General features: G+C 46.1%; 1 protein-coding gene across 4 annotated transcripts in view; it reads left to right on the forward strand.

Moving 5' to 3' along the window:
* cep112 (centrosomal protein 112) overlaps nt 1–27,787 on the forward strand; it is a 141,614-nt gene that overhangs the window by 60,942 nt on the left and 52,885 nt on the right. For all 4 annotated transcript variants that reach the window (XM_031569279.2, XM_031569294.2, XM_031569290.2 and 1 more), the window contains exons 17-19: nt 9,125–9,260; nt 13,754–13,861; nt 18,671–18,853. In XM_031569279.2, the coding sequence (XP_031425139.1) occupies nt 9,125–9,260; nt 13,754–13,861; nt 18,671–18,853 (427 nt within the window). The remainder of the gene's footprint in view (nt 1–9,124; nt 9,261–13,753; nt 13,862–18,670; nt 18,854–27,787) is intronic.

Here is a 27,787-nt window from a genome sequence, read left to right on the forward strand (position 1 = left end):
CAGGACAGCAGCTGGTGTGTTGTTTGTGTGAATTCATGATTAATGTGTTGGGTTTTTTTTTTGGATGTGAAAAGCCTCCACCCCAAAGCAGAACACACACACTCACACACACACACACACACACACACACACACACACACACACACACACACACACACACACACACACACACACACACACTCACTCACACACACACATTCCCCCACCCCCACGAGGAGATGAGCTGTGCCGTATCAATTTGACTTTTATGTTACTATAGCAATGACACAAAGAACCACAAAGAACCACAAAGCCTCGGGGAAGGGAAAAAAAACAACCCAAAAAAAAAAGAGAGCGAAAAACACAAAGTCACTTTCTTTCATCCCCTGGCTTCTGATCATCAGAGGACATTAGCATACGGGGAGAGGGCACTGCATTAGAAGCAGCGCTTCATTAGGGAAAAGTCTCTGCATACCAAATGCAAGAAGGCATTAAAGGTACATTTCACTCTAAGAAAAGGAGCTCTCCACGCCTGCTGAGGGAGACAGGCTGCACTTACATGTTGTCATGACAACAAATGAAGGGTCTGCCAAATATATCACCCCTCTTTTTCCAGTTAACATTTTCAAAACAAGGACATTGAGATTGATAACACAGGCATTAGAGGTCGATGCATACAGCTACATGAACCAACCCCTCCTCACACACACACACACACACACCCCTATACCTATTCATATGCTGGCTCAGCTCACACACACGTGCACAGAGAGACTCTCACACATCCACTCACCTCCAGAGCAGAGCGTAGGTGCGAGCTGTTGACCACGTCGGTGAGCGCCTCGGCCCCAGAGGGGGAAGGGGTAGGTGGAGCGTGTGGGGGCTGAAGGGCACCTCCAGGGTGATCTGAAGGCCAGCATCAAACAGCCTGATCACCAGCGCTCAATGCCCCGTCAGGAGCAGTCCACTCTACTTACAGCAGCACAATACAGAGACACTCAGTTTAAAGTACACATAAGCCTCTGTTCTTCTGGAAGAAGTTACCGCTTCATATGGATCTCTAGGTTTAGTGTTTGTGTGTGTGTGTGTGTGTGTGTGTGTGTGTGTGTGTGTGTGTGTGTGTGTGTGTGTGTGTGTGTGTGTGTGTGTGTGTGTGTGTGTGTGTGTGTGTGTGTGTGTGTGTGTGTGTGTGTGTGTGTGTGTGTGTGTACAGGCTGAGGTTTAGGCTGTGTAGAAAATGAACTAGACTGTGAGTATAGATAGGAACCAGGGGTTGTGCATAATCTTACAAATGGAGTACTCGTTTCCTGAACAACTTGAGTGCGGGAGGTGACTTGAACCAATCAAAAGACTAACTATGGAATTATGATGGGGTTGGTTTCAGCACGTAGAGCAAAGCATAAAATGAGTGATATGATATATATACCTTGTATCCATTTTTTAACAACATTCATTTGTTTAGCCACGTTAGTGTAGTGGCCTAGTGTATTATCAATGGAACCTGAGTGTGTGCGAGATCTAGTGTCAAACTTGAGATCTTTGGGAGGGGTTATTACAAGGTATAGGCAACCATTTAACATCAACTCTTCATCTCTCCTGTCAACACCCTCCAGAAGCTGCTTCCCCCCGTACCCAAAGCAGTAAATGTAGCCAATACTAACTATAAACAATACTAACTATGAACAATATTTAGAAACAGGCTCATTTTCAGTTCTTACACTAGCATCACTTGATGAAAAAGTACTCAGTGTTAATGGAGAAACTCAAGACCTGATGTAGTTGCTCAAGTACTCAGTGTTAATAGAGAAACTCAAGACTTGATTGGTACTTTGGTGCTGAAACAATACAGCATAGTAGCAGCATATCTACTCTTTAATCTGTCAGCGTCACCGCCCACAAATATCCCCAGATATTACCGCCACGGCCAAAGCCTCTGTTTGTTCTATGGAAGGATGTGATTGTTCTGTGGTGCTGCTGTTCTCTGCCCTGGAGGAGGTAGGTGAGGGTGTAGCGTAAAGGCCTGGGCTTCACATCGTACTGTTCTCTGCCCTGGAGGAGGTAGGTGAGAGTGCAGCGTAAAGGCTCTGTTTGTTCTATGGAAGGATGTGATTGTTCTGTTGTGCTGCTGTTCTCTGCCCTGGAGGAGGTAGGTGAGGGTGCAGTGTAAAGGCCTGGGCTTCACGTCGTACCACTCCTGCCCCCGTGGACCCCACCAGCCCCTCACTAATCCAGCACACAGCTCAGTCAACAAAGAACTAACTCTCTCTTCACTCGGTCCGTCTCTCTCTTACTCTCTCCTTCTGTCGCTCTCTCCTTTCTATTGCTTTCTCACTCACTCTCTCGCTCCCTTTCTCATTCTCTCTTCCTCAGTCTTTCTCTTTTCCTCTCTCTCTCTCTCTCACACACACACACACACACACACACACACACACACACACACACACACACACACACACACACACACACACACACACCACACCCACACACACTCTTTTGCACGCTCCCAGTCTCTGTTTTGATTTCTACCCACTGTGACCTTGTTTGATGTGCAGAGATGAGTCCGGCATGGAAATCAATAATGCGCGAGCGAGCGATGTGCACATTTGAAGCTCCCTTATCTCCCTCGCACACATTCCTGAGCGCTGGCAGGTAAAGGTGGAAGGGTTGGAAGTAAAGGGGAGGAGGGCGTTCAAGGTGGATGTGGCTTTGAGCTGGAGTAGATTGTACTTCTACCAACAGGGCACTCATTCATTACTATTTCATAGTAAGAACTGGGTTTGTGAAGGTGTAGTCCCACTAGCGTGTTAGAAGAGTGCATCGTCTTCATCATTAGTGTTTTTGAGAAGAAGCTCTTTGACGGGTGAGAAGGATTAAATGAGCAACATAGCTCAGTCTAATTTTGTTAGCCTGGTGCATCCACATAGAGAGCAGGTCCTCTGGTCCATTTCCTTCTCTTCAGGGACATTCAGGGATGTTCAGGGAATCTCGCTCGGAGCATGGGTGTCTGGAACAGTTTTCAGCCTAGCTGGACATTAAGTCCATGTTGGACGTTGTGATGAGTGGGTTCTTGGCTTGTGCTGTTTAGTCTTGACGCTTATTTTGATTTTCATCCTCATGTGGGATTTCCCCCTTTGTTATCGCATGTGACCATCAAAGGTGTAGCGGTAAATGGCATGTGGATACAGTTGTGTGCAGATACTGGTGGGATATCTCTTGAGCTCTTTGGCTGCCATCTGTATCTCGGCTGAGTTAGCCGTCTCTCATGTGGCTTTGCTTAAACTTGCCGACGTTCACGATGGCGCATTTTTGCCAATCCTGATAGCACACAGTCCTCATAGAAATCCTGTGTTAAGGCACACTGAGCTAAATGCAGCTTGGCCATCCATGACCATTTTGCCGTCAAGAACAGTTGCTAATTTCAGTTGCTAATTTATAGTGTAGGAGCATTAGCTGAGCCCCACTACAAGTGAAACCCAGCAGTACCCAGCATCTAAACATTGTAGAGTATAACATCACCATGAACTGTCACCATGAACCATTCTCATTGAAGGGAGTAGCGTGAGAAAGTGTAAGCACTTGGTGACCGTGAGGAGGTCACAGATTCAGTAGCCAGTAAAAGAAGATCACAGCAGACAGGATAGGGTCACTGCACTGGAAATGTGATCGATCAATTAGCTACATATACCAGTTCCAGCGAGGATGACTCGGACCACATCATCTCAACACCTCAGTAAATGGGAAAAGTCACTATCATTAGCATGGATCAGCAAACGCCTGAACCGCAGGAGTAAAGAGCCCTTTCAAAGTCTAGTCAGCCGTTTCTTCACCACGTCACGCTCTGTGGACTCGTCGCTGGATCTCCTCCCCACCAGAGAGCGGCTTCAAATTAAACGTCTCATGATCTGCGGAGTTGGAAGCCCAGTCAGACGTTTTGCTGTAAGAGTTTGTGGTTTTGCATTATTTACTGTTTCAAACTGCCCTGCGGATGTTGCTAGGCTTTCACTAAGCCGCCATATAGAAGCCAGCGTCACAAAACCAGTGAATACAAGCTAGCAAATTGCACACATTCAATAATCATCCAGATAATTTGTAGTGAATACACGATTTTCATCAAGCTAAATTAACTGAAGGTGTTTCCATTGGTAAGCTAATTCAAAAGAAAAAGAGGCTTTGAGATGGTCTAATTAGCTGATCAGGACGTTGAGATAGAGATACAACACAGCTTGTGATTAAACACTGATGCTACTGAGACGGTGCAACCCCTGGCCGACCCCTTGCCTGGCTGTGCCTGGAGTCCCAGCGGTGGAGCCGGGGCCTGTGCTGCGTCAGGGAAAACACTTTTGATTTAAGGGGTTCCCCGAGCACTGTCACTCGGCGTGGCCTTGAGCCCGATCCCACCCAAGCTTCAACACATGCACACACACATACACACGCACACACACACACACACACACACACACACACACACACTCTCACAACACAACACAACACAAAGCCCAAAGCCCTGAGTGTGCTTCCTTCACCTCTCGGGGTCTGGCGGGAATTTGGTGATTTGTCACCGGAGCAAAGCGAGGCCTGGGGAAGGCCCTGACAGCCCTCCTGTAGATCTAACCTCAACAATGCGGAGGAAACAGTCCACTGGATTTGTCTGTTCCCTTTCCCTCTTTGTTTATTTGAGTGGACCATAGATATTTCCAGGGCACAGCGGCAAGGGCTGAGGGGGTTTTTGTGAGAGGAACTTCCTGAGCTTTGGTCAGGGTCGTTGGGTTGCAAGCACACTTGTTTGATGTCCTGAGGATGTTGCAGGTGGTGGAGTTTGTTCTCAGTGGCTTTTTTTGTACTGCGCCTGGGAAAACTTCACTCATGCTTCAGTTCGCACATCATGACCAATCATTTCCACTCAAAGAATGGAAACAAATGTGTGCTTTGAATTGTTCATAGATGTATAACGATTGTGACGGGACAACATATAACATAGTCAAAACACCATTGCATTAACTCTATATTTTGGGCATGAATTGGCAGTTTGTTAAGATTACGAAATGTAGTGGCTGATTCAATATGTGTCGCGATTCTTTTGTAAAGTACTTTGATGTTACAATATCTTTTGTCAACATCTTAACCTTCCTTAGATTTCTTAACTGGAGAAAAGTTTAGTGCTTACATAGTCTTGCCAAAGACCCAAACATAATTAGGATAAGTTTAGTTTGGGGCTCAAAAGCATCCACACATTGACATACATCATTGTACTATTCAATCCATCCATGGATCATCCACACGTTGACATACATCATTGTACTATTCAATCCATCCATGGATCATCCATACTAATGCATTGTTTTATAAGTAACCGTCCCTTGGAACTTATTGCCACACATTACACTAGCTCTTGGCTCTTCAGGAATCAGTTCCCAGGTTCGCCTGATGCCAACCTTTAAGGAGGACGAGTCTGAGAGCTGCCTCTGCATGAGTAGGGTCTAGATTGCACAGTGCAACTGCCAACATGTTTATCAGCAGTCAGAGTAGCGTTACTGTCAGACCTGTGGAACTGCCTCCACTGCCTTCACTGCCTCCACCCCCACCTCTTGTTTTTCCCATCCCCAATCTTCCCCATTCTTTCTCTTCATCGCTCATCACTTTCTGTCTTTCATTCCCCGCCTTTCTCTCTGTCCTTGCCACAGTGTTTTCATTTGTTCTCTCTTTCCTCCTCCCCCCTCTCTCTCTATCTCTCCCCCTCTCCCTCTCCCTGCTCTGGGTTGCTGTTATTTTTGAACACTTACATGTTTGCATGTCAGTCACTCAGGCCTCTGAGCTGGAATCAGTCTTTTAAGAGCACAGGCTGCTTTGGCTCTCTTGGGAACTCTCTCTTCTATTTCTCTCTCTCTCTCTCTCTTGCTCTTTCTCTCTCTCCCCCTCCCATCTCCTCTCTCCCTGCCTCTTTTTTTTCTTTCTTGTGCAGCCCCTTTCTCTGGGCCTTTGATCGTTGGCTGGCTTCGTTATCATTCCGTCAAGATGAGCTCACAGAATGCTGGCCTCAGCCCCAGACTGGATCTGCACGCATTCCATATGAGTCTGTGTGTGTGTGTGTGTGTGTGTGTGTGTGTGTGTGGGGGGGGGGGTAGACGTTGAAGACATGTTTGTGTGTGCGAGCACGTGCACATTTTGCTCAGGCTCTACCACACCCACGTTGCCTTACACAACCCACCCTCACACACACACACACACAACCCACCCTCACACACACATACACACATCCATGTAGGGGATGCAACTTAAATATATGTCCTTCTCCTCTTTTGATCCTTTTTCATGAGGTCCAACCAGCCCAGTCAGAGTCCTGTGCGTTCTGTAATCTGTCTGCTGGGCTGGGTGTCTGTGTGTCTGTGTGTCTGTGTGTCTGTGTGTCTGCGTGTCTGTGTGTCTGCTCTGGTGCGTCAGGCTGCCCAAGGAGAGGAGGAAGTCGCGTGTGGTTCGGCAAATTTAAGAGGAAAGAAAGAACGTGAAAATGAATGGGATGTTTTTCAAAGAGAGGGCTGCGTCATTGAAGGGTGCATCTCCAGCCGTTTGAGCACGAAAGAGGGAGAGAGAGAGGGAGGGAAGAAAACAGAGAGGGAGCACCCCAGTAGAGTCCTGCTCCGCTACGTCGAGGCGTCTTGTGGTTTTTGTCAATTTTGGAAAATTGACCCTCCTGTCTGGCTTGTGGCTGGGCGGACGCACCGTCAACCTCTCCTTAAAGTCGTTTCTCTCTCTCTCTCTTTCCCTCTCTCCCTCTCTTCCTTGCCCTGCTCTCCCTCTCTCTTCCTCTCTTGTCCCTGCTTAGGGATGGGAAGATTTCCTCTGAGGCAAAGGCCCATCTTTAATTTGCAACTTTTCTCCCTCCATTTCTCTGACCCCAAAAAAGCACACTTTGTCCCACAAGGCGGCATAGCTTCGCTGCTTGTGCTCTCTCTCCCTTTATCCCTTTATCCTTCCCTCTCTCTCTCTCTCTCTCTCTCTCTATCTATCTCTCTCTCTCTCTCTCTCTCTCGCTCTCTCCCTCTCATTTCTCATATCTCATCTCCCCTCTCTCTGCCACACACAAACATACAGGAACACACACAGAGAAGACACACCACCACCTCACAGACAGAAAGAGAATGAGAGAGAGAGCGAGAGCGAGAGAGACACCACCACCTCACAGACAGAAAGAGACAGAAAGAGAGGGAGAGAGAGTGAGAGAGGATGAATGCCCTTAGTAGCTCAGGGATCAAAGGAGGAGACTGTGGTATTATCAGCTGACCGCACACAGATCCTCTGATGCCATGGGGAAGGGCAGTGCTGTTGTCCAATAAGCATTCTCTGCCAAAAACTGAACAGAGTAACTGATGGCATTCTGAATAAGAATATACAGAGTGACTCTTTTTCTCCCTCCCTTCTTCCCTCTCCCCCTCTCTATTTCTCTCTCTATGAAATGAGTGACTCGCCAAGTTGAGCAATACATGACTGCAACATTTGCTGCGACTTGGAAGAACCCGAAAAGGGCAGAAGAAAGTTTTGTTGCTGTCTTCTCTGTCCTTTGGCTTCTCTCTCTCTCTCTTTTTTTTTTTCCTTTTTTTTTTTCCTTGTGACATTGTTTTTCGTTGCTCCAAATTTCCCTCCCTTTTGTCTTCTCGTTGTGTGTGTCTAAGTTAGTGGCTTCACATCAGAGCCAAGAGTTGGTTTTGTGTCAGGGTTTGGCCCTGAAGGCATTCATGTTTTAGATTAATAATTACAGACTACAGAACACTGCAGAAAGAAAAAAAACAATTTCTGGATGTTTTTATGTCAGACATGAGAGAGACCAAAATAACACAGAAGAAAGCAAGACCGCGTAAAGAAGGGGTGAGAGGAGGGGAGGGGAGGGGAGGGGAGGAGAAGAGGTTTTTTTCTTCTTATTCCCTCCTTTTTAACTTGCTTCCTTTCCTGTTATTATCCCGTCCCCTGTGTTATTTGCATATTGTTTTGGCTGCCGGTTTAATGATAATTATGATCAACAATAACAAGCACGTGGGTGAGGATGAGGATGAGGATGGATGAAGAACACTAAGAGCCAGTGGAGGTTCTCTGTCGCCAGCGTACAACAGCCTCGTCACAGTCGTTGTCGCCTGTACGCTGATGTGTGTAATGAGGAGCTGTTTGAAGCTAAAACACCCCTGTCGTTCACGCTTTACAGTAATGCCTCTCCCTCTCTCCACACGGAGGGGGATGTGACGGCGCTTTAATACGCAGAGCTGTTTGCTGTCTGCCGTCTTTGGACGTCGGTTTGTTGCGGAGACGTTCTTCACTCGCCAGGGCCTTTTCTGCAGTGTGTCCCTGCTGTCAATTAAAGAGTCGAGATTACACAAAGAAAAGTGTGCGGCTTTGTGTGGGTGACATGTTTGTTTATTGTTGTGTGTGTGTTTTCTCTTTAATTTGGTATCTCTTTTGTGATTGGTAGGAGGGGGTGGGGGGATGTCAAAAGACATGGGGGGATTGAAAGCTTTGTACTGGAGCTGTCAGTCTTCAGCCCCTTTGCTGTCAACCTGTCTGCTGGTAGACAGCTCTTTTTGGCTCCTGTCTCCCTCCTATCACTGTCAGACACACACACACACACACACACAGATGAACACATTGAAGGGTACTGGGAGTATTGTTTGTTGTTGACGGCGTGGGCTGCATTTGTGTTTTGGCCTGTTCTGTTTTGAAGGGCAGCAATGCGCCGTGTGAAGCTTGTCACTCGCTCGCATGAAATGTCCCCGACCGAGCACATCTTTCCAGGAGGGAGTTCTAAAAATGGGCTGGTTTTTTCTTCTTTCCTTTCTTTAGTTTCTGATTTTATTTGTGTATCATGGCTCCAGAGATTTGATTCTTGAGGACAGAGCTTTGGCTCCATTCAGCAAGGCCTTGACTGCTTATGAGCTGTTGTGATCTAGGGTCTATATGGGTCCTTAGAGTGTGTGTGTGTGTGTGTGTGTGTGTGTGTGTGTGTGTGTGTGTGTGTGTGTGTGTGTGTGTGTGTGTGTGTGTGTGTGTGTGTGTGTGTGTGTGTGTGTGTGTGTGTGTGTGTGTGTGTGTGTGTGTGTGCATGTATGCATCTGATGTATCTTTATTTGCGACTTTTGTTTATTGTGTGTGTGTGTGTCTTCAGAGAGAAAGAGGAACAGCTGACCAGACTGCGGGAGGCTCAGAGGCTGCAGGCCCAACAGACTGAGAGTGCACTGGAGCACTTCAAGAGACAGGTTGAGCTCTGTTCTGAGAAGGCCTACGCAGACATGAGGCAACAGGTCAGACTCACACACACACACATACACACACACACACACACACACACTCACCTGACAATGTGCTCAATCCAACAAAAAATCCAACAAAAAAATCCTACACATGTAGAGAAAACAAATGATCATGCCAACAAATACACACATTCCAAATCACACACACATACAACTTACACCACCATGCAGTAACACAACATTTCAAATTCAGACACACTTCAAAATGTGTCTTTTCACATTTCTGTTTGGATACACATGGAGGCCCTTAAATTGAAATATGTACACCACACACACACCAAACATACATACATGTATGTACACAATACACACTATGCACACTCCTCCACTGAAAAGCTCCTAAGAACATTCCCTCTGACGCGACAGACCTTCGAACCGTGACCCCAGTAATTGCTGCGTGTGCCGCATTATGATGAGACGCACACACGCGTGCTCATCAGCAACCAGACTCACATTCAGTCTTCCAACTCGGCGGCCACAGCTGTTGGCTTGACCTCCCAGCGCGTCTCTCCTTCCACGGCTCTCGTCTGGAGAAGAATGCGTGTCTTCTGAGCGCGTCAGCGACTGAGCGCGTCCCTCCGCCAGCGACGTGGCACAAGAAGCGCTAGAGCCGTCAGCAGAGACTGGCGGCTCGTAAATAAGGCCTCATAAATCTTTTTATTATTTTTTTTTTTTTTCAAGCCGCAGCCTCCGCACGTGTCGCACAGACGCCCCAGAGCGAGGGGGGGGGGGGGGGGGGGGGAAGCTCCTCTGCCAGGGGTTCAGAGGTAGCAGGCTGCCGCTGTCAGGCGCTCTGCGTTGAATGTGAAGCGATGGCGCTGTGCTGGTGTGGTAACTGGATGCAGTTATCCATCTTTCCAGGAGGCGCGCTCCCTGGTTCTCCCCCGAGAGAGCGGCGTGTCCTGGGGGGAGAGGGGTACAGTCTGAGGGAGACGGCTGGAGGAGCAGCAGATATGCTGCCTGACAATATGGGATGCATTCACCTTTCTCCCACCGGTGCACCTGGCTGAAGGCATGCCTGTTATACACTACACACACACATATTCTTAATATTCTGACACCCCCTCCACACAAACACACACACACACACACACACACACACACATGCATACACACACACACACACACACACACACACACACACACACACACACACACACACACAAACACACTCTCTCTCTCTCTCACTTACTCAGCCTGCCACCTCTCTCTAGAGAGCAGAAGAGTGCAGCAAATGCACAGCCTTTGATCCGAAGACGCAGCAGATGACTGCAGGCCCCATCACTAGTGTGTGTGAGTGAATGCGCACACGTGTGTGTGTGTGTGTGTGTTAGCGTGTGAGTCACATCCCGCACACAGATGCTACTAGCCCCGGCGACAAGGCGCCACTGAGACGGGAAGGAGATTCCTTCCTCTCCCTCCCCCTCTTTCTTCTCTTCCTCCTCATCCTCCCCCCTCTCATCTCTCTTTTCATCTTCATCCCTCTTTTCTCTGCTACCTCCCCTCCTCCTCCTGTCCCCTCCTTTCTTTTCTATCCTCCCCAACTCCCTTTCTTCCATTCCACTCTTCTTCTCCCCTTTCTCCTCCCACCTCTCTCCGGTTCTCCCTCTCCTCTCCTCCCTCCTCCTCCTGCAGCTCTCTCTCTCTGCGGAGGCCTCATACACATGCACAGAGGCCAGGCCATGGGTGCTCACTGGTGCTCCTCTCACATGACTCACGCTGTGAAGTTCTCTCGTTAGAAGCCCATAAACCTTCTTCTAATGAAGCCCATGGATGCATTGCTTACATAAGTAACTATATTATGCTTCCAGAAGTTACTGTACAGTTGGTTTGATACCCACGAAGAGAAAAGAAGACATGAGAACCATAGGATAGAAGCTCAGGAACTAGTTATAAATCCGTCCCTCCAGTTTTTCGCAATCCCATGATCACCGAAAAAGGCAAAATCAGCCATTATTTTGCATTTTTCCCTCAATGCTGTATATTTTCTTATTTACTGCATAAATTGTTCATAAAAAAGCTTTGATGTTAAATTGCAACGTATTTGCGCTTCTTCTGGCCTTCTATGGTGGTATAAGGTTATGCACAGTCTGTCTCAACCACTAGCACTGATGTGAAGTTAACTCGATATTAGACATTCGCTGGACATTGAAATCATATCTGGATCTATAACTGTTACCTCATTAAAAGTTAAATGCACTACTTGCACATTATGTTAATCTGCCTTGTGTTCAGTTATTGTGAACAGTATTCAAACGAAATGTAAAACTTCAGGCGTATTGTTGCCTCCGCCTGGTTATTTAGCAATTCCCCTTGCACGGTTATGGCATTTCAAAATAGAAGCTCGTTCCTAAATTCATGCATATTGAAAGGTCAGTTGAGTGAGAAGAATATCGCTGAAGTGAGGCCAGGAATGGTCAACACGTTTTGAATAATCATGTTTTCTGTTCAGCTTTCTTCAAACAGTCGCACACGGTTACTCATGATTACTGATCTGAATATTAAGAAGAACTTGGGATTTTGGAATAGAGATCAAAGGTTCAAACCAATGCATGACATTTAATTTCAACTTAATTTCAATAACATTTTTACTGTTTAAGTTACTATGTACAGTTTGGTTGTGAAAGATGTCAGAATTTCATTGCATGGAATGAAGACCTAAGAATAAACAAAAATATTTGATTGATCGATTGATTTTTATATATCATACATTTGTACTAGTATATGTGGAATTTAAACTCGGTAAAAAAAATAAACAAAAACCACAAAGTTGGTGATTTTGATTGCAAAAAATTGCAAAAATCCTGGAGGGACTCATAAATGCAATAACAGCTTCTGTCATAAAAATGCTTTCGAATTGATATGACTATCATATTATACATATATACGGGTTGACAAAAGTTCAGATGAGAATGAGTGAACTCTCCCTCTTAAGGGGATTTTTGACCTTGCTGGTTGTGCATTTCAACAAGCTTGTTGTCAGTCTGTCTCACGCCTCTCCTCTCAGTCAATATTGACTTGACTTTCACCCGTGGTGCAATCACAGCGAGATCTTCAGCAGAGAGCAGCCGTCATTAACTCACTGGCCTGAGTGGGATGTGATGCCAACTCCATTATCTCGCTCTTGCTCTTGCTCTTGCTCTCATTCTCTCTCTCTCTCTGTCCTTTTCTTCCTTGGTCTTTCTCTTTCTTTTTCTCTTTCTCTGACTGATCTCATCCTCATATCCATGCCTGTGGGTGGGTGGAGAGGGGCAGGCAGGCTTCTTACACCTTCTGGAAGGAAGGTTTCAGCTCATCACGCCGCTCACACCTCTCCTTCCTATATCATTACCACACACACACTCTCATGTATGGTCTCTTGATTATCTTCTTCCTATATCATTACCACACACACACTCTCATGTATGGTCTCTTGATTATCTTCTTCCTATATCATTACCACACACACACTCTCATGTATGGTCTCTTGATTATCTCCTTCCTATATCATTACCACACACACACTCTCATGTATGGTCTCTTGATTATCTCCTTCCTATATCATTACCACACACACACTCTCATGTATGGTCTCTTGATTATCTCCTTCCTATATCATTACCACACACTCACTCTCTCTCATTTATGGTCTCTTGTGATTATCTCCTTCCTATATCATTAGCACACACTCACTCTCATGTATGGTCTCTTGATTATCTCCTACTCTTTTCTTCATCTTCTTCACTCATTCCATCTTTCGCTCTTGCAGCCACCTCATGTGCTCAGTCTCTCTCACTCTGTCTCTGTCTCTTTCTCTTTCTCTTTTAAGTCTCCTCCTGTTGCCTTGCCACTGATGGAATGTTCTGAAAACTTGATCTCAAAAGAGGTACCAACAAACTGTGTTTTCCTGGAAAGGGCAGCTGATTCTTGTGCTATTTTATGAGCAGTTCACTAATGTATAATTCAGCCCATTTCCTTTTATTTGCACCAACAGAATGAATCACATTTCCTGGATGATGAATCCCTTGCCATTAACTAATTAGACAATGATGCAGGGCCACAAAAACACATGTTATAAATTCAAAGGCGCATTGGAATGAAATGGGTTGCCACTGGAGATGGCCTGATGAACAAGCTAAATTAAACAGAAAGTATGATTCCCCTGACCTTATTAGGCTCAAAGTCAGGGTTAGGGTTAAGGTTAGCCATATGTAATAAAATGTGGTTAATTGAGAAGTACATAGCACACTGTGATAAGGGTCATATTAATAGGGAATGTGTGTGTTTGTTTTGTTGGAGTTGTTACGCCGTCATGGACTCTCCCTTTCCCCTTTCAGATGGAGAAGGTGGAGGCCGATCTGAACCCGTCTAAAGCAGTCCTTTCCTCTTTCAGATGGAGAAGGTGGAGGCCGATCTGAACCCGTCTAAAGCAGTCCTTTCCTCTTTCAGATGGAGAAGGTGGAGGCTGATCTGAACCAGTCTAAAGCAGTCCTTTCCTCTTTCAGATGGAGAAGGTGGAGGCTGATCTGAACCAGTCTAAAGCAGTCCGGGAGAAACAGGCCAAGGAATTCAGCTACCAGCTAGAGGACCTCAAGCAGCGAAATGAGCAGCAGGTCAGGAGCTTGCCTGAATATTATATTATATTATATGATATGCCTGTCTGTCTGTCTGTCTGTCTGTCTGTGGATTTGACAGGCTTTCTGTGTAGCCAATGCTACTGTAATCATTTTTATGCATGCATACATTTTGATTTTGACTTTGATTCAGAGTATGACAAATGTATCTTAACCGTGATCTTTATTCATTGAGACAAGTTTTGGAGAGCAGATCAGTCTGATTTCAGTACTTTACATCTGTGTGGTGGATACGGCCAATTATCTCAGATTGTATGCCCATTAGAATATAACATTGGCTGGCCACACCATCATATGGATTCTAATCCTCATTTGATGTCATTGGATCATCTCTCCATTGCTTCCCAGTGATTGGAAATCTAAAAGTAATTTTGTTCAATTTAAATCCCTCTGGCTGATAAAGAATCTTCCTCTTTTGTGGTGACTTCAATGAAACCGTTGAAATGGCCGTCAACTGATCCGTCTGATAAGGCAGGAGAAAGCGTCTCCCCACCAGGCAACTTAATTACCATTTACTCTGTTCTCGTGGAAGGTACCGTCTATGAAAGTCTTGCATATTTTCCAGAAAAGAAAAACCAGGTTGTTTTGATTTGTGTGGAGTACTACTCATTTGACCATGTGTCATCCATATCGATGGACCCACAGCCTGATATCTCTATCTGGGCACCAGAGATTATATCCGTGGGCTACAGGAGTCCAGGAATAGGCTTAAATGAAAGGGTGTCATTATTGTATGGAACGTACTGTTTCTGTAGTGTTTGCCACGCATTCTGTGCCACTAAATGCATCCCTGCCTTCCTTCCCTCACTCTTAGCCACCCCACCCATTTAGCACAGGATGATTGAGACTCGAGCCGTGTCAATTGTGTTGTTTTCATCCGTGTGTATGTCAATGGGCTACAATAATGATGTGGACGGTGTGGCAGATCAGTTTGCATAGTGGCTAATTCTGCCAACTGGGTGCAAATTAAGTTTGAATTTCAAATTGTTTTTTTTTTCCCTTGGATGTCTACCAGCTTTTTAGCCACAAATAGTTTGTTTAATAAAAGGAAAGAGTAACAAAGTTTTAATCACACAAGCATATTGATGTGTGTTTCACACTTCAGTACATGCTGCAGATATACATGATCGTAACATCCCAGTCTGCACCAATGCAAACCACCAAAGGCTGATGTGTCGGGTGGCAAGAAAATGCTTCACGATCCAGAGGCAGTTCATTTCGCTGCCATTATTACTTAAATGGTAAATTGAATGCCATTTATGTTACCACACCTTGCAAAAATGTAGACGCTGCCATTGTTGTTTACATGTAAGGATTGATTTGAAACAGGTTCCTAACTTGATTTCAGTATGGCATACGGATGTCAAAAAAGACTCATGTATATATTTAAATAGGCATTACGAAGTTTTGGTCTGAAGCTGGTGTGCCTGCTATCTTGCAGCCAAAAGGCTTGCCTCGGAAACACTAACAACAGCACAATTGGCACTGCTAAAAGTGACCAGCCTGTGTGGGTAGTAGGAACAACAGGTGTTATTCACATGCCTATATTCCAACAGAATGAAATTAAGGATGATCTACAAACTAGTTACCTACAAAAACATACTGCATTTTGTTCCTTTAAATTTCAATTGAGTGACTCAACAGACCCTTCAATCAATGAAGACATTTTCAACTTTGCTGTTGCATTAGATGTTGGAATTGTAAAAAAAGAAAATGTTTCATCACCTCAGTAAGTTGGAGCTTGTTGGTTTGATTTGACAGACATGAACAGTGTCTTTGTATCCTGGCACAGACATTGATCAAAGAGGATGGGGGAGTCATTTTGTACTTGTACCCAACCAAATCCCCCATGACAATGAGGTACACAGGATGAAGAACTCCAGAGAAAGAAATCTTAAAGAAATCAAGTTTTGTTTTGCGTCTTCTGCGAGAGTGGAGGCGGAATGTTCTTGAAGGTCAGGTTCAGCTGTTCTTTTGGTCACGAAAGGGGTCATGAGCCAGACATCATCACCAGGGTCACCCGGAGACCAGCCTTTAAATGAGCAGCTTGTTGCCTAGTGACCCCCGATGCCACTCTGACATCATGCCAGGCCTCCCGGCTCTTTTCTCTTCACTCTGAAGAGGGGTCATAGGTCACTGGTGGGGGCTGAGAAAAGGGGGGGTGAGGCTCAGGCCCAGTCTGTGTCATAACATACAGACAAGCAGACAAGGATCCAAGCTCTCTCTCTCACACACACACACACACACACACACACACACACACACACACACACACACACACACACATCCCCTCCCAGTCCCTCTCTGGTCTTTAGCTCACACACACACACACACTCACACACACTCACCCACTCTCACACACACACACACACACACACACACACACACACATCCCCTCCCAGTCCCTCTCTGGTCTTTAGCTCACACACACTCACACACACTCACACTCACACTCACACACACACTCACACTCACACCACACACACACACACACACACACACACACACACACACACACACGTCCCCTCCCAGTCCCTCTCTGGTTCTTAGCTCACACACACTCACACAAAAGGGGCCGTCATCCTCCTGTACTTTGAGGAACCTCCTGCTGTCCCCACACAGACTCTGGCTCACCCCTGCTGAGTTCACACTGCCCCTCTCCTTCTACTCGTCTGTCTGTTCCTCTCTTTCCCTCCCTCCCTCCCTCCCTCTGTGATGATTGGGTCCTAGCCTGGCAGTGACATTCCCATTGCTGCCCTGCCTCTTTAAGACGCCTGCCAGCCCATAAGCCTTCTCTGCTGGCGTGGCTGTGATGCCACAGAACTCATGCTGTTTCCGTCTCTCTCTCTCTTCTATTCTTCTACTGCATCCCTTCTTTCTGTTGTCAATCTGCATTCATGATGCTTTGTTCTATACCTCCCGCACCAAAAAAAAAATCTTTAAAAGAAATCATGGTATTATGAGAATGTGATCATGGAAGTTACGCTAAAGGTCCTGTCTGGGAGACGAGCGGCTTTGCGGGAATCGGTAGGTGGGGGGAGAGAAATCGCTCGTGGCTAACTTGAGTTAGCTTGGTTAGCTGTTCTTCGATGAGTTCACACTGCCTTCGAGACGTAGGTAGACTACTGAAAAGACCAGTGTGGCATCCAGAAATGGATTCACGCATTTGTGAACGGCTGCCATCAAAAAGAAACAAGTGGGTGGAGCCAGTAGTTGTAAGCACAAATCAGTGGTCACCTCATGAAGAGTCATGGTTACTGTCAGCTACTTCTCTGGGTGTGTTTGGGCGCATGTTTCCTTTGGTCAGAGCAGAGGCAGTATGCAAGCATGACCAATAGAAATAGGTTGTACAGCTTTAAGACGAGTAAGGCTAGGGCCAGGGTTTCCTAGCCGGCTGCATTTGCACCATCCAGAGAGTGCTACTTCCTTCTGTTGGCCCGCCTAACCTGGATACTTGTTTTTACTTGAATGAACATTCTCCTTTTTGCTTCCGGCAACCTTCGACAAGAAGAACAACCCTCCGATTTAAGATGTTGGTGCCTCAGCCATCAAACTGAAGGGTGGGAAAGGGGAAGCATGCCTCCCCGGCATATTTGGCTAGCGTCTCCTCCGTCATGGCCTTCCCTTGCATCTCTCTGGGGGATGTCTGGCTTCCTCCAGGACCTCCCTATTCATCACCTGCTCTCAATAGCCACCAGAGCTGCCTCTCTCTGTCAGGCACAGGTAGGGTGCCACCACACACATTGTGGAGGGATTAGCATCAAAGTGGCAGAGGACCGGGCCCTGCCGAGCCGGCTTGAGGGGGGTGAGGTTGGGGGGGCCCAGTGGAGGTCAGCGTAGCCTGCCTGCAAAGAGGGGGCGACTCAGGGGGAAGTGTGGGGAGAGGGAACCCTGGGAAAACGGCTGTGGCTCGATCTCATCACCAGTCCTGAGAGAGCGCGGAGCACAGCAGGCAGAAAGACAGCGGGAGAGAGAGGAACTCTTTTCGCCTTTTGTTTGTCTTTTGTGTTTCTTGTCTTCTTTCTCTGTTCTTGCTCTTTTTGCTCATTAACGATTGCTTTTTTGCGGATTAGATGTATGAGTTTCAAATTGCGGAAACTTACAGTTTTGGTGGATAGGTAGCAGTTTATTATTTTTTCTTGTTTCTCTCTTTATTTTTGTAATTTCCAAGTTTACATTAATTGAAATGTCATTTTCATACATAGGAATCACAGAAATAGAAAGTATGGAAGTTCCGGAAAGATAGATTCTCTGTAGCGATGCATTATGGAAGTGAAGTGTATGTACTCAAGTGTTTGCATTTTTGATATTGCTTAGATTTGAGGGAACAGAACGAGTTGACAGATTTTGCAGTTGGTTATTTATCATATTTGAAGTCATGAATGTCATTGTGATTAAAGTGTGACATGTGGTAGTGAATATTTCCCACTATTCCGGCTGAATTGCTTCAGAACAGCAGTGGGAGGGACGAGTGATGCTCCACTCTTAGCTGGCCTAGTCAATCCTGGTCTGTTCCTTGGGACCAGACATGGACCGAGGGGGTGTGCTAGCGAGAGGGAGCAGCGTACAGTCGCCGTGAACTGAAAGCGTAGGAGGGGAGGAAACAGCATGAGGTCATTGTGATGTAAAAGCTTAATATCAAGATCTTGTTACCATGTGAGGCGGAGACATAATAAAGGAGAGGAAAAAAACTTTTTTTATTTTCCCTGCTGTGCCATGGACAAGTTGTCATGACGACAGGGATGTTCTGCCTGATGAAGTCTTGTTGCCTCCTTGTTGTCCAATCAGATGGTGGAGCTGAGACTGCAGCACGAGCAGGAGAGGACGCACGTCCTTCAGCAGCACAATGGCGAGAAGGACAGCCTGGTCCAGGAGCACCAGCGGGAGATCGGCACTCTGGAGGAGCAGGCGCGGGCCGCCATCGCCCAGTACGAGCGCAGCACCCAGGAGTGGAGGAAGCGCGACGGACAGGTAGGGGATCGCTACGGCACGTCCGCTTTTGACTTTTGTCGGGTTTTGTCACTGACTATTGTTTAAAGCGGAATTTTTCGTTTCGAAGACTCTGCAATTTATTTGAGCAGGTCGAGTGTTTGGGTTGTTTTTAATAATAAAAAAAAAGATAACTTTTTCCCCGCGGAAACCAAAAGCGCAATTTGTTTACCGCGCAGTATGTTCAAACAAAAGTCCGAAATAACATTTTTACGTCAAAGAAATTCTTAACCACGGAAACTTTTAAGTCGGCTTTTTTATTCTTTTTCTTTTAAACATCTTTTCTCGCATTTGATTTTGTCACGGCGGGGTATAACGCTAGAGCTGAAAAGCCCCAGATGCAAAAACGGCATGTTACCAGAGGAGAGTGAGCGCACAGCAATTCTGGCCTTTTATTCCCCTCCCTGGGTTGCATTTCTCTTTTCTTTGGCCCCGTTGTTGGGCTGGGGCTGGGGCTGGGGCTAAGCCTTGTGCCCGCACCCTGATGCCCGAGTGCTGGGGATCGGCAGTGGAACACCGGGCTGCAGCATACAGCGCTAGTTAGTACGCTGCTCCTATCGCATGCAGCCATGGATATGAACTGTGCAGATTTCGATAAAAATATCCTTTTAGTTTATTGTTACTCTGTCTCTCTTCTTTTTGTCTCTCCATCGCCTGTTCCACCAAATCCTCTTTCACTTCACCTTCACTGGAATGGCATTCAGTCTGGCTGCTGGAGGGCTCTCAGTGGGACGCCGTTTGACAGGCTAGCCCCCAGCTGTGGCTGGATTTGACTCTTCAAACCCGAGATGGAATGTAAATTGTTGGCATAGTGGGAAGGTGTTTGCTGGTGCTTTGCTTGAGAAGCAAGCCTAGCCACGGTAGCTCCTGTACCAAGAGTTATACACATTTGTCAGACAGCTCATACTCTAAAGCTGGTCAACCATTATCTGCTACCACCATCGTGAATGTATTAGGATACAGTTAGGTATTGACTAAATTGGTTTGTATTTGTAAGTCAGGAATGAGGTTTAATGTTTACATAACTGATGCCATTGTAAGAGCAATAATCATGGTTGTTAATTGCTAATAATGAAGCAAACTTGCTACAACACATGTAATGTACAACGGTTTTCCAAATTTCTCCCGTTTCATTAAGGAGTTGTTCCCCAGTAATATCTGCAAGACAAAGGCTTTGCAGTATCAGAATATTTGATGATAAGGTGAGCATGGATCAGAAAATGAGCCTCTCTACCAAAAGCCCACAGACTGGCTTGGTCTCTCAGTCCAGCGCTGGTGAAGCGGCTGAACCGCAGGAGACCATGATGGCGGCCTCTACCACACTGTGTAGTCTTCATGGAGTCTGGAGCAACACAAAGGGGCAGCTCGCCGGCCCTCCAGGGAACTGTGCCTGTGGTTTGGCTGCCGGGGATTTGAGCTGGGATTTGATGGTGCGATTGACCAACCGCTGAACCTTGACGCCCCCGCGGTCCATATGGGTGAGCAGTAGAGGAAGCACTGCAGCAGGGAGCCCCCCCCCCCCCCCCACACACACACACACACACACACACACACACCTCCACGCCCACACACACACACACACACACACACACCTCCACACACACACACACACACACACACACACATACATACACACACCTCCATCCCCACACACACACACCCAACATTGGAGGCTGAAGTGCCCATCATGGCAGAAGACGGAATGCTGAATTATGAATTCGGCACAAGGCAAAATTATTTCTGATGTTTTTTAGCTTCAAACTGCGAGGAATTCCTTTTAACCCAGACCCATGTTCAAGACAAGGCAGTGATCATCCATTCTGTGTTTTGGTGGAAAGAAGGCACTACGTGAATATATAGCACCGAGCCCATATAGAGCACAGTTTAAAAGCAGAGGCCATATCAAAAAGCCCCGATTGAAACCAGTTTCATCATATTTTGATGTAGCCAGATCAGAGGGTCTGTCTGCCTTGATGCACCTCAAACTAAGTTTGTCAGTTGGAGTGCGGGGTGGGGTGGGGGCACTCTGGGAGGACGTGTGTGAAGCCTCCTACCTGCATGCAGAAATCATCCAGCCCTGGAGTTTCTAAGATAAGAGCCAGAAGTGCACTCCTGGCCACGCTAACATAAACCTAATTCCTCCCCTCGGTGAGGTGGAGGGAGGTGCAGTCAAGTGTGAGGAAGGCGCTCAAAGGCAGAAGTCTGCTGGATTTCTAGAGAAGGTTTCTGGGCTGTGAGTGGGAAGAGAAAGGTCAGTAACCTCGGCCGACCACCCTCTGCACGTGCTCGCTGCAGTCCTTGGAAGCGACTGATACAAACAATATTTATTTATATAGTTGCAAGAAGGCTTTGGACAAAAGGTTTGGAGAGGAGGAGGTTGGCCGCTGGCTTCTCTCTTGGAGATGCTGGAAAAAGGAGTGCTCTGAAGAGGGAACACCGGCAAGGTCTGCGGATGTCCATCTCACACACACACACACACACACACACACACACACACACACACACACACACACACACATTGAAGATGAGTCACTCTGGACTCATCCCATTGATGTGGTCAGCAGCCTAGCAGGAGAGCCGTGGCGGATGGTTCTGGAGCGTGTGGTGCCCACCCCTCCAATGCACAGGGCCCTTTTGTTCTGGGGCTCCAGGCTTTGTTTTTGTCTGGGAGCGTCAGCCTCCTTCCACACCGGCGATGGCCTGCCCTCGCACCAGAGCCAAGGGGCTCAGCTGTCGCACGTGACAGGACAGTGCTCCTCTTTGTTCTCTTAGAGGACGGCAAAAAATACCTGCACTCTTCTGGTTTAGCAGGCACCGTGGTGCCGCTATCAGTGTTGGCCAAGCACTCACTGTGTTTTAACCTTCACCTTGTTTTCATTTCTCCCTGCGCATGCAGACGTTAGCCATTGTGGGATAGTGTTTCTGGAGCTACAGCTGTGGTATCTGTTCCACCCATTATTCCGGGCAGTGCAGAGCTTCTATCGATTGCCGTCTTCAGTTTCAGAGTTATTATTGAACACACAAAGGGAAGCGGTCTGAATCAGATTCTCAGGGATCAACTATGGGATGTGTGTGTTTTTTTTCTTCCTGAACCTGAAGCTGCTGTTTACTTTACTTCTTTTTTTTCCTTTTGAGGGGGGCAGTTGATGGGGGAGGGGTAGTTAGCACCCCTCAGGCTTAGGCCCTTGCTTGGTGCTGTGTGGAGATGAAAGGGTGATGGGCGAGGGAGGTGTTGGCGGTCAACACAGGATGTCTCTCTCCTCTTCTTCCGCCCCAGCCAGCTCTTTACACTGAGATCCCATCAGATGCTCTGGAGTTCACCAGAAAACAGCAGTTCATTCAAAGATTTCAAAGGTTTCAAAAGATGCAGTGATATTCTTCTGCGTTGTCCTTTGTTGATATTTTGAGCTTTTTCTTCTGGTTCTTTTTCTCATCCAAGAGATGGTGCTCCCCTCTGCACTGTTCCTCCCTCCTCCACTTCACATTCAAGTGGAAGGATGACGCACTTGGTACAGAAACTATAAAGTGCCTATGTTCACATGGATACAATAGCCTGGTTAAGGTCACAACTAAGAAACTAGACTGAACTTAGTTGTTGTTGTTGTTTAAACCAACAATGTGATGTCCGATGAGAAGTGCAATGAAAATGACTCACAAAAACTCAGATTCTGGATTGTGGAGAAATTCAGAAAAGTATGTCTAACTGAGTTTAGTTTGATTCAGAACTTCCTGGTTGGTCTGATATCAGATGAGTGGTGTGCAAGTAAACATAGTCAGTAGTTCTAGTAGATATCTTGTTTGATGTTTTTCTCCGGGTACCTATGCTGAAGCCTGTGAAATACTGATGCCGTTTGCAGTGTCATCATGCATGGTGTAGATATTAGTAATGTTTTAGGCCGCCACTCAAAACTCAATTATGAAATGTCCTGTTCTCTCAACTTCATTTGAAATAGCTTCTTCTTTATCCTTCAACCACTTCAATTTTCTCTTTTATCTTTAATGAATTTTGTATTTTCTTTTTTTGCTCCCTTAGTAATATATCACAGAGTTCAAACAGCATGGCAGAGAATCAGGTCCTCAGAACCTCCCTCTCTCCCTCTCCCTCCATCTTGCTTTTGCAGCGGTGATTGGCAAATTATTGACACTGTCAAACTCTCACAGAACTTGCTTCCCCAGTCAGAGATGAATGACCAGTAAAGCAGAAGTTGGCATGACAGGGCGGGAGCAAACCAGGCAGGCATCCCCTTGGCTCTGATGGGCAGGGCACATCAACAGGCCAGAGGAATGTGTGAGCCATGTCTACAGTAAGCGGATTGTGCCACCACAGTTTGTCATGCTGTACGCAGAGGTGTAAAGTAACTAATTACTTTTACTCACGTTACTGTAATTGAGTAGTTTTTTTGTGTACTTTGTAATTTTTAAGTAGTTTTTGAAATCGGTAATTTTACTTTTACTTAAGTAGATTTTGACTGAAGTATTGTACTTCGCTACATTGGAAATTACATCCGTTACTGAGTAAAAAAAAAAAACATAGTTCAAGGCGGGAATCGCGCACCACAATTCTCAGTGCAGTGGTGGATGCTGCATAGAGTAGATGATGGAATCATGCAAGGCGCTGGTACGGTGCCGAGTCACGAGAGATAGTTATGGAGGAAGATGATAGTGCGGACCATAGACATATATACATATGCGGACTACCAACAAGCTGCGGACCACCAACAAGCTGAAGCACCGAACTTTCCGCCAGTTGAAATTAAAGAAGATGAAGAAAACCCGTGGCCACATCTCAGCAAGCAGTTTGCCTTCCAACGTAAAAGAGGCAACAGCTATATGTTGTGTAAACTGTGCCTAATCCGCCAGTCAGAACTTTCTGCTTATAAAAATTCATCTTCAAATCTGCGCAAGCATGTGTTGGTAAGTACAGTATTTGTCCCTTTCCATTAGTAGTTCAGACAGCGTTTTTGTCGTTTAGTTAGCTTTGCTCCATTAAGCAAAATATGCGTTTCATGGCACTAGTAGGTAGTAGCCTAATTTTGGCTAGCACTTGCAACCGCCCTGAGTATGCTAACGTCGACAGCGGTCATCCAATAGACTAATAATAATTCCGTTCCTGTCTTCCATTCGTTTCAGGTCATAGCATTATTATGTTCAGTCTCTCATATTGTGTTAAAAACTGCAGATCAGTCATCAGCAATGAAATACACCACATAAACTGATATTAGGCTAATCATTTGGCTGCCTCCCATGCCTTGAAACAGAACAATGTGAATGCGCACACCATCGTTTTCAGACAGTTGGACAAGTCAATGTGTATGTCGTTATCGGCAATTTATCACGATGTTTAGTCAGATAAGTGGTGGCTTTGCAACGTGCACGTCTTTCATGTTCATGCTCAGGGGTCTCGGTTAGCAAGAATTGAGGATTATGAATTGTGATGCATGTAGAAATAGAAAATAATGCTATAATTCTGTATACTGTAGGGTCTGTCATCTCAAGTAGCTATTTATAGCTATTTCTGTGTTATGATGCACTCTTGATGGCAGCTCAATACTTAATTGTCAGAAATGTTGTCAGTCATTCTACAGGTCTAGTCTATGTCAGACAACACCTTGACCGGATGTTGGAGGCTGGAGCAAGTTGGACAACATTCATCAGATGAAGATGATGTATTTTCCTCAATGAAGTCCAGAAGGTACAGGGGAGTTAGAAGGGTACCTAGCCTGTGTCTCAGTCAATATGGATCTGCTGAACGCCTTTCAGAATATCAAAAAACTGTCCCTGAAACTCAATACTGGCCTACCTGCCTCGGCCGCCTGCGAGCGACTCTTCAGCTGTGCTGGATTGCTGTTCAATGCAAAGCGAGCCCGGATGAACTCTACTCACCTTGAAAATCAGCTGCTGCTCAAACTCAACAAGAAGTTTGTAGACTAATGCTCTAAAGGTGGACACAAGTAAAGTAACCAAAGTTTACAGTGGGGCAGCGGTATTTAAACTTTTTATTTTAGCTGTCATGTGGTCCCAAAAGTTTTTAAATGTTGTGTTGACATGTTTAATGTTTGACATGTTTAACGTCATTGCACTTATATTTCTAAAGATTCTCCTTTAATAAAAAATAACTAGTTTTTGTATTGGATTTATGACCCCTTGTCCTTTTTTGCACTATATAGGAGCGGCCCCCATCAAGTTGTTGAAAAGTAACTAAGTAACTTTTACTTAAAGTACATTTTAAATGAACTACTTTTTACTTTTACTTGAGTAGATTTTTAGATGGGTAATTTTACTTGTACTTAAGTAAAATTTCATCAAAGTAATTGTACTTTTACTTGAGTACAACATTTCAGTACTTTTTACACCTCTGGCTGTACGTGACAAACAATCTCTGCCAGCACCTCGATGTGACGCACACAGTTCCTGATGCGCCAACACTCGTTTTTTGGGTACGTAACACACAGATCCTGGAGCCTCTAAAAAGGATGTCAAATAAAATTCAACTGGACTTTGGCCAACCTGTGAGTTGTTTGATGCAGCACTCTTTTCAGTGTCATAGCATTGTTTACGGCTAAGTCTTTGTGTCGGAGAGGCGTGACGTTGACTTGTTTTTTTCAGTCGTTGATCATCAACCTTGCATGGTGTCACGGAGTCTGCTCGTAGTCCTGCCGATGTTAAAAACAAAACAAATTCCATTTTGTTTAAAAAATGCATCATGTGTTTGACCCTAAGGCCGCTGCTTGGAAACCAGAGGAAGTAAAGCTCCCTCAAACCACTGCCTCTCCACAGCCCATTGTTTCAATCAGAGCCCAGCCTTTCATGTCTGACACAAATGGTGTGTCAGACCACGGCTGTCCACAGCCTCGGCCCCAGCTGTGCTCAGCAGAGGGGATTTATGTGTTGATGAGGTTGGAACTCAATAAAGGCAGCACAGTTCAATGGTGGAAGAAAGGTTTTTTTTTTTCTCTCGCTCCCCCCCCCCCCCCCCCCACCCCACACAAATGCCAATATTTTCATTGGTCTTATGAAGCAAATGCCTCAGAGTGCTTGGCCAGAAATCCCCATTCCCATCCTCTCACCAAGTTCCCCATCCCCCACCCATCCCTTGAAGAGATGCTAATGAGCTGTGCGAGAGCTGATACCAGGCCCCAGCCGCGGCGCTTTCATGTGTGGGCACCAGCAATGCCACTCATGCCGCAGTGGGCTACAACAGAGAGAGCGAGAGAGACGGGGAACGTACGTGCCACAAGATACGATGAGAGAGAGAGAGAGAGAGAGAGAGAGAGAGAGACGAGGAACGAACGTGCCACAAGATACGATGCTGCCGCGAGGAGAGAGAGGGGAACGAACGTGCCACAAGATACGATGAGAGAGAGAGAGAGAGAGGAACGATCGTGCCACAAGATACGATGCTGCCGCGAGGAGAGAGAGAGAGAGAGAGAGAGAGAGGGGAACGAACGTGCCACAAGATACGATGAGAGAGAGAGAGAGAGAGAGAGAGAGAGAGAGGAACGATCGTGCCACAAGATACGATGCTGCCGCCAGCTATTTGCATTCCCCATGCCATGTGTGTCACTGGCTCTCTGGCTCTAGATTAGCGTGTTTACATAGTGTGCTGTTTATGTGTTTGCCTGTTTACAAAGTGTGCTGTTTATGTGTTTGCCTGCTCATAATACCCAGGAAGTGTTCAAGAGCACATAGGCATCGCATCAGGTCAAGTTTGTATTTGGGCTTACTTGGTGATGGACAGTTCTCATGATTCTGGCTGTGACTGTGGTCCTGCTCCGAATTGTAGTGGGCATGATTAGGCTCTGTTGTTTGCATTGAGCTTGGCAGTAACAATGTATTGTGCTTCTCAATGGTGTTTCTTCTCTGTGCACGCAGGACAAGCATGGTCAAGCATAATGCTACCCTCCAACGGCAAAGCCTTCAAGCCAAGCCTGAATCTTTCATCATGTGCTGAATCATAACACACACTATAAGGCAAAACCCTAAACTATGTCTCTGGATCTCTGGACACGTCTATTATCAGAGCACGCCAGAGAATCACTTAGCTGTTACCATTAATGGCATTAATACCAAAGCTTGTTCATTCCTAAATCAAAGCCTGAACACCTCCCCCTCTCTCGTTTTCAACAGTAAGAAGTCATATTAGGAAATAGAGATGGTCAGAGCAGGTGAGAGAGTCTACATTAAATGCAGAAGGAGCGTGAAGAAGATCAGCTGGCCTGTAGCCTGAAATCACTGTTACCACAGCCTTACGTGAACCTATTGTGAGCCTGTGAGCACTCAAACAGGACTAGTTAGAATCGCGCACTTCGCCATAACCCTCGTTTGTGTTAAATTACCGAATTTCGAAATGAATCCACTCTGGAGCCTGGATCCAAAAATGAGCGGATTCAGGGTCCCAACACGCCATGTTCGTGTGGACGAAAGGCAGAAAAAACAATTGCCCGTTTTCGGCTAATCCCGTTTCCGTCTGGACGGGCCCTGAGGGTCTGGTAATCCCACACTCTCCAGGATCTCATGCAGTCTGTCCTGCTGGGGGATGTTTCTGGTGATGGCTGGAGAAGGCTCCATGCTGGGTTGGTCCCAATGAAGTTGGATTCAAATGTCTTGGTATACATAGGATGATGAGGTGGCCATTTTGAGGTGGCCAACACATGCCATAGGACAAATATGGAGGAGGGCTGAACACAAATAAAAAAGGACAGACTACAGGTGTCTTATGATATCATGTGTAATTGCTCTACCAACTATCAGAAGGCTGTTTAAAAAAACAGACATGATTTGTTTTAGCAGAAATTGTGTCTCAAGGCCGAGGGTGCTGTTCAGTACTAGTAATAACTTTCTTAACCCTCCTGCTGGGTTTACAACTGCCTCTTCAATCTCCAGTGATGACTTTTTAAACAGTTTTATTGAAAAAAG

The sequence above is a fragment of the Clupea harengus genome, chromosome 1 (assembly GCF_900700415.2).
Source record: "Clupea harengus chromosome 1, Ch_v2.0.2, whole genome shotgun sequence".
In the NCBI taxonomy this organism is placed as follows: domain Eukaryota; kingdom Metazoa; phylum Chordata; class Actinopteri; order Clupeiformes; family Clupeidae; genus Clupea; species Clupea harengus.